This window comes from Schistocerca serialis, chromosome 6 (genome assembly GCF_023864345.2).
Source record: "Schistocerca serialis cubense isolate TAMUIC-IGC-003099 chromosome 6, iqSchSeri2.2, whole genome shotgun sequence".
Lineage (NCBI taxonomy): Eukaryota > Metazoa > Arthropoda > Insecta > Orthoptera > Acrididae > Schistocerca > Schistocerca serialis.
In genome coordinates this window covers 243,815,049-243,827,930 of record NC_064643.1, presented here as the reverse complement: position 1 = coordinate 243,827,930, position 12,882 = coordinate 243,815,049, and the positions used below count along the sequence as shown (strand labels likewise).

The 12,882-nt window shown below is 38.8% G+C and overlaps 1 protein-coding gene across 4 annotated transcripts in view; it reads right to left on the bottom strand.

Annotated features, from left to right (window-relative positions):
* LOC126483699 (focadhesin) overlaps positions 1-12,882 on the bottom strand; it is a 288,818-nt gene that overhangs the window by 147,471 nt on the left and 128,465 nt on the right. For all 4 annotated transcript variants that reach the window (XM_050106786.1, XM_050106787.1, XM_050106788.1 and 1 more), the window contains exon 12: positions 8,427-8,572. In XM_050106786.1, coding sequence (XP_049962743.1) covers positions 8,427-8,572 — 146 coding nt within the window. The remainder of the gene's footprint in view (positions 1-8,426; positions 8,573-12,882) is intronic.

The window sequence follows — 12,882 nt, the reverse complement described above, 5'->3', positions numbered from 1 at the left end:
CTGCCGTCTGGAGAGCCAATGGCTGTCATCATTGACTTCCAGCTGAGTTTCCCTGTTCACACGGCAGTTTACACTTGCGCACCTCGGAACCATATCATCGGTGATACCAACAGATTCTTGTTGACTAAAGTGAGCGGCTGCGCTTATCTGGTGAGTGGTGGCCACGAGATCGTCGGCTGGTAGTCTGGGTCCATAATGCAGCTACTTGCATGGTGAGCTCGGCAACCTGTGCTTGTAGCGTGGTGAGAGTGTTATATGCCCGAGGTTGTGAGCAAACTGTTGCATTGCATACGGATAGATACATTTCGCTATGCAATCCGCGGTTTGTGTGAATGCATCCAGATCGCCAGCACACACTGTCAATATTTTCTGCAAGTCAGGTGGCAGGCGCGATAGCCAAATATTCCGCAAAATGTCGTCAGTGACCGCATTGCTCACTAATGTACGCAGTTGGCATAGTAGCTGTGATGGCTTGCGATCACCTAGCTCCTCTGTGCAGAGAAGCTTCTCCAATCTCTTTGTCTCTGGCTGTGAGAGCCAGGTAATCAGAGCGTTCTTGATGGTTGTGTAATGATCAGTACTCAGTGGTGACGCCAGAATATCTTGTACTTCTGTGGCCATATAGTCATCGAGTGCAGCAACTACATAACTGTACTTCGTTTTGACTGCGGTTGTGTGCACTAGCACAAATTGACTTTCTACTTGAGCAAACCACAGCACACGATTCTGTTGCCAAAATGGTGGCAGTTTTACTGTCACGCGATTAATTACTGTGCCAGTAGACCCTTCTGCAGTAGGTGGTGGGTCTGCCATCATGAATTATGGCGAAATGGAACACGGAAGATGCATGACGCGGCTGACACAGATGTTCGTATTTAACACAACGCGGCACAATACGGAGCGTTAGTGATCGTCAAATTTCACATTAGTGACCATCGGATATCATGTTGGGGTCACCAATGTTGCGCGACTATATACATATTATATATAAAAACAAAGATGAGGTGACTTACCGAACAAAAGCGCTGGCATCTGCTTGTGTCTGTATGTGTGGATGGATATGTGCGTGTGTGCGAGTGTATACCTGTCCTTTGTATATATATATATATATATATATATATACACACACACACACACACACACACACACACACACACACACAATGCGCGCACACACCCGCATTCAAATGCAACTCACACATAAATGACTCTGGCAGCTGAAGCTTATTTGTGACAGTCTTTTTGTTGTGCCAATCTGCGACTCAGCATCTCCGCTATATAGTGAGTAACAACTTTCGTTTTTATGATTTTTCAGTCATCCAACATACAGTTAATCTGAATTATTACAATATAAAGTATGATGATGTCATTACTAAATTCAACACTTATACTATTATAAAGCAAAATATAATTATCAGTTTCACCAATCAGCCTTACATGTGTCTTTATATACCCCCACCAGACAGTACGTCAACAATCTGCAGCTAGCAATCACCCACTTAACATCTCTTCGTCAGTTTATATAATTACCAAGCAGTAACCATTTTGCCAGTGTATCAGTGACAAAGTTTGTATACAGTAATCATGTTAAGGTCATGTATGTGGTAGAAGTATATGACTGGGAATTCTTCTGGCAACATTTATGTGTAAAAAGAACGGCACTCTGATTACAATCTGAGTGATACTTCAATGTGAAGAATGAATAATATATAGTCACAAGTAAAAAATGGGGTTGCATTCAGCTTTCATCCTACTTCAATATGGGAATCTGTATTAGACATATTGCCACTGCGTCAGCCTTATTGTGGGTGGTAGTTTTTACATTAAGGAAGTTGGATTGATCACAACACGGTTAGTAATCATATTCTGCCCATTGAACAATTAATAATATGAAGAGGAACTACTGTGAACCAGTCATCAATACTTTCTATATAAATAAAAGTAGAAGGATTTCCAACCCACATCAGTAGTATTCTGACTGTTATTGAATTGTTAGACCACCAATTAAAGACAATTTTGAGAAGAAGACTACATTGTATTGTGTGACACCAAGGATTCACAGCAATATCAGCATGTTAGTACCCTTATATGCTGCCTGTACAGCACAAAATCTTCCATAAATAGATTGGCAATAAGAGGTGGCAAAGGCTCACCACCATTACTCCACCTATTTGTTTATAGAGCTGTTCACTGAATAAAAAGCAAATAGAAGTTGACACATCTTCAAATAAGTTAGTTAATTCAACACCAAACCTAACCCCAATTAACAATAATGAAAGAGACAGAGGAGCATGAGTGAAGAGAGAGACCACATCAAAACTTACTAAAGTGTCAGTGTCATTCAAGCCCAATCCCCAAACTGGTGTAATAAATCTGCCAGGTACTTAATGTAACGTCCACTCTGATCTACCAGTGGGCTCAACAGAGTAGCAACATGTTTTGCTACAAGATATGCAATGTATGTCACTACAGGTGTAAGAGGAACCCCTTCCTTGTCGATCATCAGATAGCCATATAATCTAGGGGGGAACAGCACAATGACAGTTAAGACTTGTGACAGTCACTTGCAACATGAAACTTTTCAGGCTGATAATTATCAGCATCTGCCTCAGTGGAAGGGGTACTTCATACCTGGTTCATATGGTCCACATCACCTCAGACCCTGGAAGTTTCTCAGCTGAATTAGCACACCTCGAAGTGACTTTTCACTAGAATGTTAAAACTGAAGGACAGATCAGGCAAATATTACACTACCGACTACCTGTGATGTAGGTCATTGATGAAGTTAATAAGGTAGCCCCTAAGTCTATGGCCTTTTGGCCTTACACAGGTAGCATTTCAAATAAGACTTCTTGCATTTTATGGGAAACACTGTGTGACATGTGTTTGTTGACCACCATCTAAGGTTACAGCCCTTTTAGCAACTGTAAAGGGTTATCTGGGTCTGTGTATGGCAGGTGTCTACCATACCCCTTGCAGTTGTGACAAGTCATATGTTGTTCAGTCAACATCTTGTAGTCTATCAGTTAATGTCATTGCCTTAAGGTTGTGGTATCCCTAGAATGATAAAAAGAGCTATTCAATTGAAATATAGCTTATTACCCATTAAAACAAGTAAATAGTCCCTAGTCTGTTTCACACAGTCTCACAGAACTCATTCCAACCAGCACAATTAAAAGATTCCTCTTGTAAATTATGCTGAGAAAGGTTTGACTGTCTTTCTAGCTCAGTCAATAAATGATATCAGTCAATAAACAATGTAAGTTCTGCTGATTTCCTATCATGTTGAAAGTCACCTTAACAATATGCAAACTGCCATGTGGTATCAATGGCTGCCATTCACATAATATTCTATGATCCTCTTTTCCATTTAGTACTTTCAATACCTCACATTCAAATTCACAAAACTACTTCCACATTTGTACAAATACTTCCCCTATTCACTGTACTTCTCAGGCTCTTAATCATGCAAATATTTCTTCAATGATATAAACGTTCTCTGGCACTGGTGCCGCACCTACCATCACCAAAAGCCATTCCGCCGTACTAAACTGATTCTCCCTATCTACACAAATGTGTGTGATCTAACATGGGGCTCCACACCATATTGCACAAAACTGTTCCTTCTGGAATTCTCCAGAAGGCCAACAACATAGTATTTACTGGAAATAGGTGGTTGTGATCAGTTACTAGCAAGTCTACCAATAATGGTTCCATTACAGTGTCCAACGTCAAAATATTGGTAGTTGTCAAAGATGTCATCCAATTGCATTCACCTAAGTTGTTTGAACAAATGAAAAACTGTGTGTAAAATCCCTAGGGGGCCAGGTGGATAACAAGTGGAAATGGAGTCAATACACATATAATGACACGAAACGTGTCCGTTTACAGGTTGTTATATTAATTTGTCTTCAAATATAGCTGCATGCTAACAAATTAAAGATTTATTCACACAGCAGAATAAAATCTTAAGTTTAATGCTATCAGTAGGTACAGGGTGACAATGATTGAACTATAAGAAATAAAATCATCATAACTTCTGAATGATTTGTGTTAGAACATTCAAACTGCACGGTTAGTCGTGGGGCATGATGGGAATTAGTATGCACATGAATAGTTTGGTTTAGTGATGAAGCTCACTTTCATTTGGATGAGTTCATCAATAAGCAAAATTGGCGCATTTGGGGGACTGAGAACCCTCATTTCATGATTGAGAAGTCTCTTCACCCTCAACGGGTGACTGTGTGGTGTGCAATGTCCAGTCACGGAATAATCAGTATGATATTCATTGATGGCACGGTGACTACCAGACAGTACATGAAGGTTTTGCAAGATGTTTTCATCCCTATTATTCAAAGTGATCCTGATTTCAATAAGATATGGTTCATGCAAGATGGAGCTCGACCCCATTGAAGCAAGAGAGTGTTTCGTATCCTGGAGAAGCACTATGGGGACGGCAATCTGGCTCTGGGGTACCCAGAGGCTACTGTCATGGGACTAAATTGGCTGCCATATTCTCCGGATCTGAACACATGCAACTCCTTTTTGTGGAGTTATATTAAAGACAAGGTGTCAACCTGCTTAGCTGAGTGGTAATGTGTTTGCCTACCATGTAGCGGGCCTGGGTTCAATGCTCGACAGGGTTGGAGGTTTCACTCCACTAGTGGACTGGGTGTTGTGAGTCCTCACCACCATCTAATCATCACTGACATGCAAGTTGCCCAATGTGGCATCACCTGAAATAATACATGCAGTGACCAAACTTTCCCAGACAGGGCCTCCTGGGCAACAATGCCAAGTGATCATTTTATCTCAACTCAAAGACAAGGTGTACAGCAGTAAATCCAAAATCACTGCTGAGCTGAAAACAGCCACTCAGAAGGTTACTGACACCATCAATGTTCTTACACCTCAGCAGGTCATGCAGAATTTCGCTACTTGTCTGCACCACATCATCGCCAATGATGGTAAACATATCAAACATATCAAAATCCAAATCTGAATACTTGTCGTGATGTTTACACCGTGAATAAAGTATACGCTCGCAGTAATTTGTTGCTAAAGGTGGGCATTTAAGGAGATAGGACCTGGATAAACTGAAAGAACCAGAGGTTGTACAGAGTTTCAGGGAGAGCATAAGGGAACAATTGACAAGAATGGGGGAAAGAAATACAGTAGAAGAAGAATGGGTAGCTTTGAGGGATGAAATAGTGAAGGCTGCAGAGGATCAAATAGGTAAAAAGACTAGGGCTAGTAGAAACCCTTGGGTAACAGAAGAAATATTGAATTTAATTGATGAAAGGAGAAAATATAAAAATGCAGTAAATGAAGCAGGCAAAAAGGAATACAAACATCTCAAAAATGATATCGACAGGAAGTGCAAAATGGCTAAGCAGGGATGGCTAGAGGACAAATGTAAGGATGTAGAGGCTTATCTCACTAGGGGTAAGACAGATACAGCCTGCTGGAAAATTAAAGAGACCTTTGGAGAAAAGAGAACCACTTGCACGAATATCAAGAACTTTGATGGAAACCCAGTTCTAAGCAAAGAAGGGAAAGCAGAAAGGTGGAAGGAGTATATAGAGGGTCTATACAAGGGCGATGTACTTGAGGACAATATTATGTCAACGGAAGAGGATGTAGATGAAGAGTTTGACAGAGCACTAAAAGACCTGAGTCGAAACAAGGCCCCCGGAGTAGACAACATTCCGTTAGAACTACTGACAGCCTTGGGAGAGCCAGTCCTGACAAAACTCTACCATATGGTGAGCAAGATGTATGAGACAGGCGAAATACCCTCACACTTCAAGAAGAATATAATAATTCCAATCCCAAAGAAAGCAGGTGTTGAAAGATGTGAAAATTACCGAACTATCAGTTTAATAAGTCACAGCTGCAAAATACTAACGCGAATTCTTTACAGACGAATGGAAAAACTGGTAGAAGCCGACCTCGGGGAAGATCAATTTGGATTCCGTAGAAATGTTGGAACATGTGAGGCAATACTGACCTTACGAGTTATCTTAGAAGAAAGATTAAGGAAAGGCAAACCTACGTTTCTAGCATTTGTAGACTTAGAGAAAACTTTTGACAATGTTGACTGGAATACTCTCTTTCAAATTCTGAAGATGGCAGGGGTAAAATACAGGGAGCGAAAGGCTATTTACAATTTGTACAGAAAGCAGATGGCAGTTATAAGAGTCGAGGGGTATGAAAGGGAAGCAGTGGTTGGGAAGGGAGTGAGACAGGGCTGTAGCCTATCCCCGATGTTATTCAATCTGTATATTGAGCAAGTAATAAAGGAAACAAAAGAGAAGTTCGGAGTAGGTATTAAAATCCATGGAGAAGAAATAAAAACTTTGAGATTCACTGATGACATTGTAATTCTGTCAGAGACAGCAAAGGACTTGGAAGAGCAGTTGAACGGAATGGACAGTGTCTTGAAAGGAGGGTATATGATGAACGTCAACAAAAGCAAAAAGAGGATAATGGAATGTAGTCGAATTAAGTCGGGTGATGCTGAGGGAATTAGATTAGGAAATGAGACACTTAAAGTAGTAAAGGTGTTTTGCTATTTGGGGAGCAAAATAACTGATGATGGTCGAAGTAGAGAGGATATAAAATGTAGACTGGCAATGGCACGGAAAGCGTTTCTGAAGAAGAAAAATTTGTTAACATTTAGTATAAATTTAAATGTCAGCAAGTCGTTTCTGAAAGTATTTGTATGGACTGTAGCCATGTATGGAAGTGCAACGTGGACGATAAATAGTTTGGACAAGGAGAGAATAGAAGCTTTTGAAATGTGGTGCTACAGAAGAATGCTGAAGATTAGATGGGTAAATGACATAACTAATGAGGATTTATTGAATAGAATTGGGGAGAAGAGGAGCTTGTGGCACAACTCGACTAGAAGAAGGGATCGGTTGGTAGGACATGTTCTGAGACATCGAGGGATCACCAATTTAGTATTGGAGGGCAGCGTGGCGGGTAAAAATCATAGAGGGAGACCAAGAGATGAATACACTAAGCAGATTCAGAAGGATGTAGGTTGCAGTAGGTACTGGGAGATGAAGAAGCTTGCACAGGATAGAGTAGCATGGAGAGCTGCATCAAACCAGTCTCAGGACTGAAGACCACAACAACAACAATTTACATTTTCTTCAAATAGTTCAATAATTATCACCCTGTACATAATTCTTTTGCACTATATAGATTGCTAGTTCATAAATTAAAAAAAAATTGTACAATAAAAGGAGAGATTTAAATCAAGCATAAGCTACTTGATTTCTTGTTGTAGAATCGATGGGTGGCAATTCACATTAGACAAAGAAGCTAACCTAGCAAGGGCAAGGAAAATGTAGGTGGATTTTTAACTAACAAAAAGCCTGTATAACAAGAAATCTATTTCCATAAATGCAAAACTTTGGCAGTACAATACTGTCATTAAACCAGAATGCCTTTCGTTAAATAAAGCCAAACAATCAAGTGAAATAGAAAAGAAGGAAAGGAAAATAAATAGGGAAATCTTTGGACCAAAATATGACAATGGGAAATGGAAATTAAGAAGAAATAAAGAAGTTTATGAAAAAAAGAGTGAATATCAGACACAATGAGGAAGAGAAGAGTTGCAGTCTATTGACACCTAAAAAGGCTAGATGAAAACAGCCTAACACAAATAATTTTTTAGTTATTCGACAGAAACCCTAAAACATCAACGATGTGGGTAAAAAAATTAAAGCAGGCCCGAGGGAAATGGAGAAATTGAGAAAGAAATAGAAGAAACAAAAAGAAGAAAGAAGAAAAAAAGAAAAAAAAAAAGAACAAGAAGAAACAAAAGTGGAAGGTTTCAATAGGTTCCAGGAGAAAACAAAGAAAAAGACAGGGACAACATGGACAGAAGAAAGAAGAGAAGAACATTGGAAACGGATAAAAAATTGCAGGACAGAAAGAAAGGAGAAAAAGAAATAATATATAAGTTATTCCATGTGGTCCTTAGTAGGACAAACAAATTTTAAAGAAAGGAGCTTTCCGTAAGGAACAACTATAGCTTATTTTAACACTTAATTTTCTGTCTCCCAAGCATTTCATATCACCGAGTAAAGCACAGCTCTAGTAATTACTCTCAGCAGAGTCGGGTATTCATATAAGGCTGTGATACCAGCTTAATCTCTTACTTAACTGAATCATAATGTATATACAAAGAATTTGTTTTGCTAACTATTAAATACTTTGTTGTTATTAGAACAGTAGCCATCAAATCTCAGCTAATAGATGATACATTTCCTTCTCTATACAAAAAAGTTGATACAGAAATTAACCATAATACTTCTCAGCACATTCCGAGTATAGTTTATCAAATCTGTGACAGTTTTCCATGTCCCCTGCACATAAATTTCCAGAAATGTGCTTAGGTGAGATAGTACTTACTGGGAATGTATGGCAGAACATCCTCTGGTCGCCTTGCAGCATCCACTGGCGTCTTTGCATACTCTCTTGGTAGTTTGAGATTCTGTCGATAAGATTCCGGAAGAGTTTGAAGGCTAAGCTGCGAGAGATCAAACTTTGAGAGTGCCCTGAAATAAATATTACAACAGTTTAGTTAGAGCAACTACCATACTAACAGACTTTGTAATAAAGGCATTGTTTTATGACAAACAATCCCAGAATTCTGACATTATTTAATTTGCTACACTTGAACTAACAAAAACTTATGAGGCTACTTAAAAATAGTTTCTCTGTGAGCATTATGTATCAAGAACACTGAAATGAGCTGTAACACTTCATCGGAGCCTCCTAGAAATTTCACAAGAGAAAGTGGATAACACTTTTTTTTTTTTTGCACTCGATTATTGTTCTACTTGGGGTCCCCACATACTCATGCCTGAATTGATAGCTCAACGATTCTACATTTGTTAGCAGTTTCTTTTCTGTAGAAAATCAATCTTTTATCCAAAACACTAAAACACTGAAAAAGCATAAAATGTTTGTGGCATACAAACATAGGTGGAATGACTTCATAGCTGCAGAGTTAAGAGTGCAGCTGGGTCATCCTATAGATAGCTACTAAGGCTGTGCAAATAATATTATATTGTGAATAGTGAACCTTTAACAGAACTGGTTATGTAAAATTATAAAATGTGAGAGCTGTAGACAAAGGATTATGTAAATAGTAGGCCTCCATGAAACACAGACCTTGCCATGATGGGGGGGATTGCACACCTCAATGATACAGATATCCATACTGTAGATGCAACCACAATGAAAGGGTATCTGTTAAGAAGCCAAACGCATGGTTCTTGAAGAGGAGCAGCAGCCTTTTCAGTCACTGCATGGGCAACAGTTTGGATGTTTGACTGATATGGCCTTTTAACATAAACCAACATGGCCTTGCTGTGCTAGCACTGTGAACAGCTGGAAGCAAGGGGAAACTAAAGCTGTTATTTTTCCCAAGGGCGTGCAGCTCTTCTGTATGGTTAAATGGTGATGGCATCCTCTTTGGTAAAATAATATGATGGTAAAATAGTCTCCTATTCAGAAATCTGCATGGGGACTACTCAGGAGGATACTGTCATCAGGAAAAACAAAACTGGCAATCTACAGGTCAGAGCGTGGAATGTGGGGCAGGCAGGTTAGAAAATTTAAAAAGGGTAACTGATAGCCTAAAGTCAGATATAATGGGGATTAAAAAAGTTTGGTGGCAGAATGAGCAGGACTTCTTGTCAGGTAAGCAGAGGGTCATAGATAAAATCAAATAGATGTAATGCGGGCGTAAGTCTAACAATAAATAAGAAAATAGGAATGCGAGTAGGCTACTATGAACAGCACAGTGAACATACTAGCACAGCCAAGACAGACATTAAGCCAACACTCACCACTGTAGTACAGGTTTATATGCCAGCTAAGCTCTGTAGATGACAAAAAAAAAAAAGAATGATTCAATAAAAGAAATTATTCAGATAGCGTTGTCAGAGGAAAATTTAATTGTGATTGGGGACTGGAATTTGATAGTAGGAAAAGGAAGCAAAAGAAAAATACCAGTTGAATATGAACCAGGGGAAAGAAATAAAAAGGAAAGAGCCTGGTAGAATTTTCCTAACCCTTGGTTTAAGAATCATGAAAAAAGGTTGTGTATGTGTAAGAGACCTGGAGACACCACAAGATTTCAGATTGACTGTATAATGTTAAGACAGATACTTCAGAATCTGATTTTAGACAGTAAGACATTTCAAGGGGCAGATGTGGACCCTCACCACAATTTATTGGTTATGACCCCTAGATTAAAACCAAAGAAATTGCAAAAAAAGTAGGAAATAAAGGTAATGGGATGTGGATAAGTTGAAAGAACCAGAGCTGTTGAGAATTTCAGAGGGAGCATTAGGCAACGATTGACTAGAACAGGGGAAAGGAATACAGTAGCAGACAATTGGGTAGCTTTGAGAGATGAAATAGTGAAGGCAACGGCAACTGAGGATCAAATAGGTAAAAAGACAAGGCCCAGTCCTTTGATCGCACAGGAGATGTAGAATTTGAATGATGGAAGGAGAAAATATGAAAATAGAGCAAATGAAGCAGGAGACAGGGAATACAAACATCTGAAACACCAGATTGACAGGAGGTGCAAAATGGGTAAGCAGGTATGGCTAGAGGACAAATGTAAAAACCTGAAATTATATTTCACTAGGGGAAAGATAGATACCACCAACAGGAAAATTAAAGAGGCCTTTGAGGAAAAGGGAAGAAGCTGTATGAATATCGAGAGTACGGATACTAAGCAAAGAAGGGAAACTTGAAAGATGGAAGGAACATATACGAGGGAATTCCAATTCCAAGGTGCTTACAGGTGTGACTCTTATTGTTCTATCAGTTTAATAAGTCATGGTTGCAAGAAAACAACAACATGAATTATTTACAGCAGAATGGAAAAACTGGTTGAAACCAATCTTGTGGAAGATCAGTTTGGATTTCGGAGAAATGTAGAAGCGAGTGAAACAATACTGACCCTACAACTTATCTTAGAAGACAGGTTAAGGAAAGGCAAAACTACATTTTATAGTTTTTGTCAGAACTGACTGAAATACACTCTTTGAAATACTGAAGGTAGCGGGGGTGAAGTTTACAGCTTGTACAGAAACTAGACAGCAGTTATAAGAGTCAATGGACATGAAAGGGAAACAGTGGTTGAGCAGGGAACGAGACAGGGTTGTAGCCTATCCCTAATCTTATTCAATCTGTACATCGAGGACACAGTGAAAGAAACCAACGAACATTTTTGAGAAAGAATTAAAGTTCAGAAATAAAAACTTTGAGGTTTGCCAATGACATTGTAATTCTGTCACAGACAGAAAAGAACTTGGAAGAGCAGTTGAATGGAATGGACAGTATCTTGAAAGGAAGATATAAGACGAACATAAAAAAAGTAAAATAAGGGTAATGGACTGTAGTCAGATTAAATCCGGCCATTCTGAGGGAATTGGATTAGGCAACTAGACACTAGAAGTAGTAGATGAGTTTTGCTATTTGTTCAGTAACTTAACTATGGCCAAGGCAGAAGGGAGATAAAATGTGGAGTGTATCCTTGTATGAAAGTGAAATGTGGACAGTAAATGGACAGTAAACAGTTCAGACACAAAGAGAATAGAAGCTTTTGAGATGTGGTGGAAGAATGATGAAGATTAACTGAGTAGATCATGCAGCCAATTAGAAGGTACAGGGAGGCCAAGAGGTGAATACAGTAAGCAGAGTCAGAAATATGTAGGTGCAAGAGTTATTCAGAGATAAAGAGATTGCACAGGACAGAGATGCGTGGAGAGCTGCAGCAAACCAGACTTCTGAAGACCACAAAAATGACAACAGCTAATAATTATTACCATGTAATTTATGAGGAAAGAGGTGAAATTAAATTGTTTAAATTTGAACATCTAAATCTGAAAGAGAAGGATGGAAGACATACACTTGATTAAAGAAATGTTGCAGGAGGCTATACACACAAATAACAAAGCTATAAAAGATAACAACCAAAAATTGATATGAAATCTAAAAAAATTGAAGTCTGATAACCAAGCACTGATAGGAATTCAAAGAAACTAAAGACTAATATCAGGGAAGTAAAGGGAAATATTGAAACGTTAGAATGAAATGTTGCAGGATATATTGAAGACTTAACAAAGTAAATACTAAGGCTCAATGTGTGGAGGTACTACATGCAAAGCTTGAGATCCACGAGGTTAGCACACTGTACTCGCTTTATGGGAGTTCACAGTTCAAATTCCTGTTGAGCTATCCCAATTTTGAAATGCAAATCCAGGTTGAGGTTTTGCACGATTTCCCTAAATTGCTCCAGGCAAAAGGGGGGACTGTTGCTTTGAAATGGGCACAGCCAATTTCCTTCCCCATCCTTTTGTAACCCAAGCTTGTGCTCCATCTCTAATGACTGCACTTTCGACAGAATGTTAACTCCAATCTATCTTCCTTCCTTCCTTCGACATTGAGAACCTTGAGAGCAAAAGGACTTATTGAAACAAAGTATAAATAAGATTGCTACCAATTTAAGTGGCTTAAATGTTCATGCAGATAAAGCTATCAGTAAAATAACTGGGGATTTAAAGAAAGAAATGTGTTGTATTATTGATATAACAGAAATAAATTTATAAAAACAATAAATGAAGTAAAGTTCGATATGCACAAAAAACATGATGAACATTTTGTAGACACAAAAAACAAGATTGAACCAGGAAACAGACAGACAGATTGATTAGAAAGACAAGGAGAGTCTCACAGTAAAATTCTACAAAATTAAAAAAACATAGTGTAAACAAGTTATTACAATTGTGTCGCAAGGACTAATCAAACCCCTGACTATACATGGTGGAAAGGGTTCAAGTCC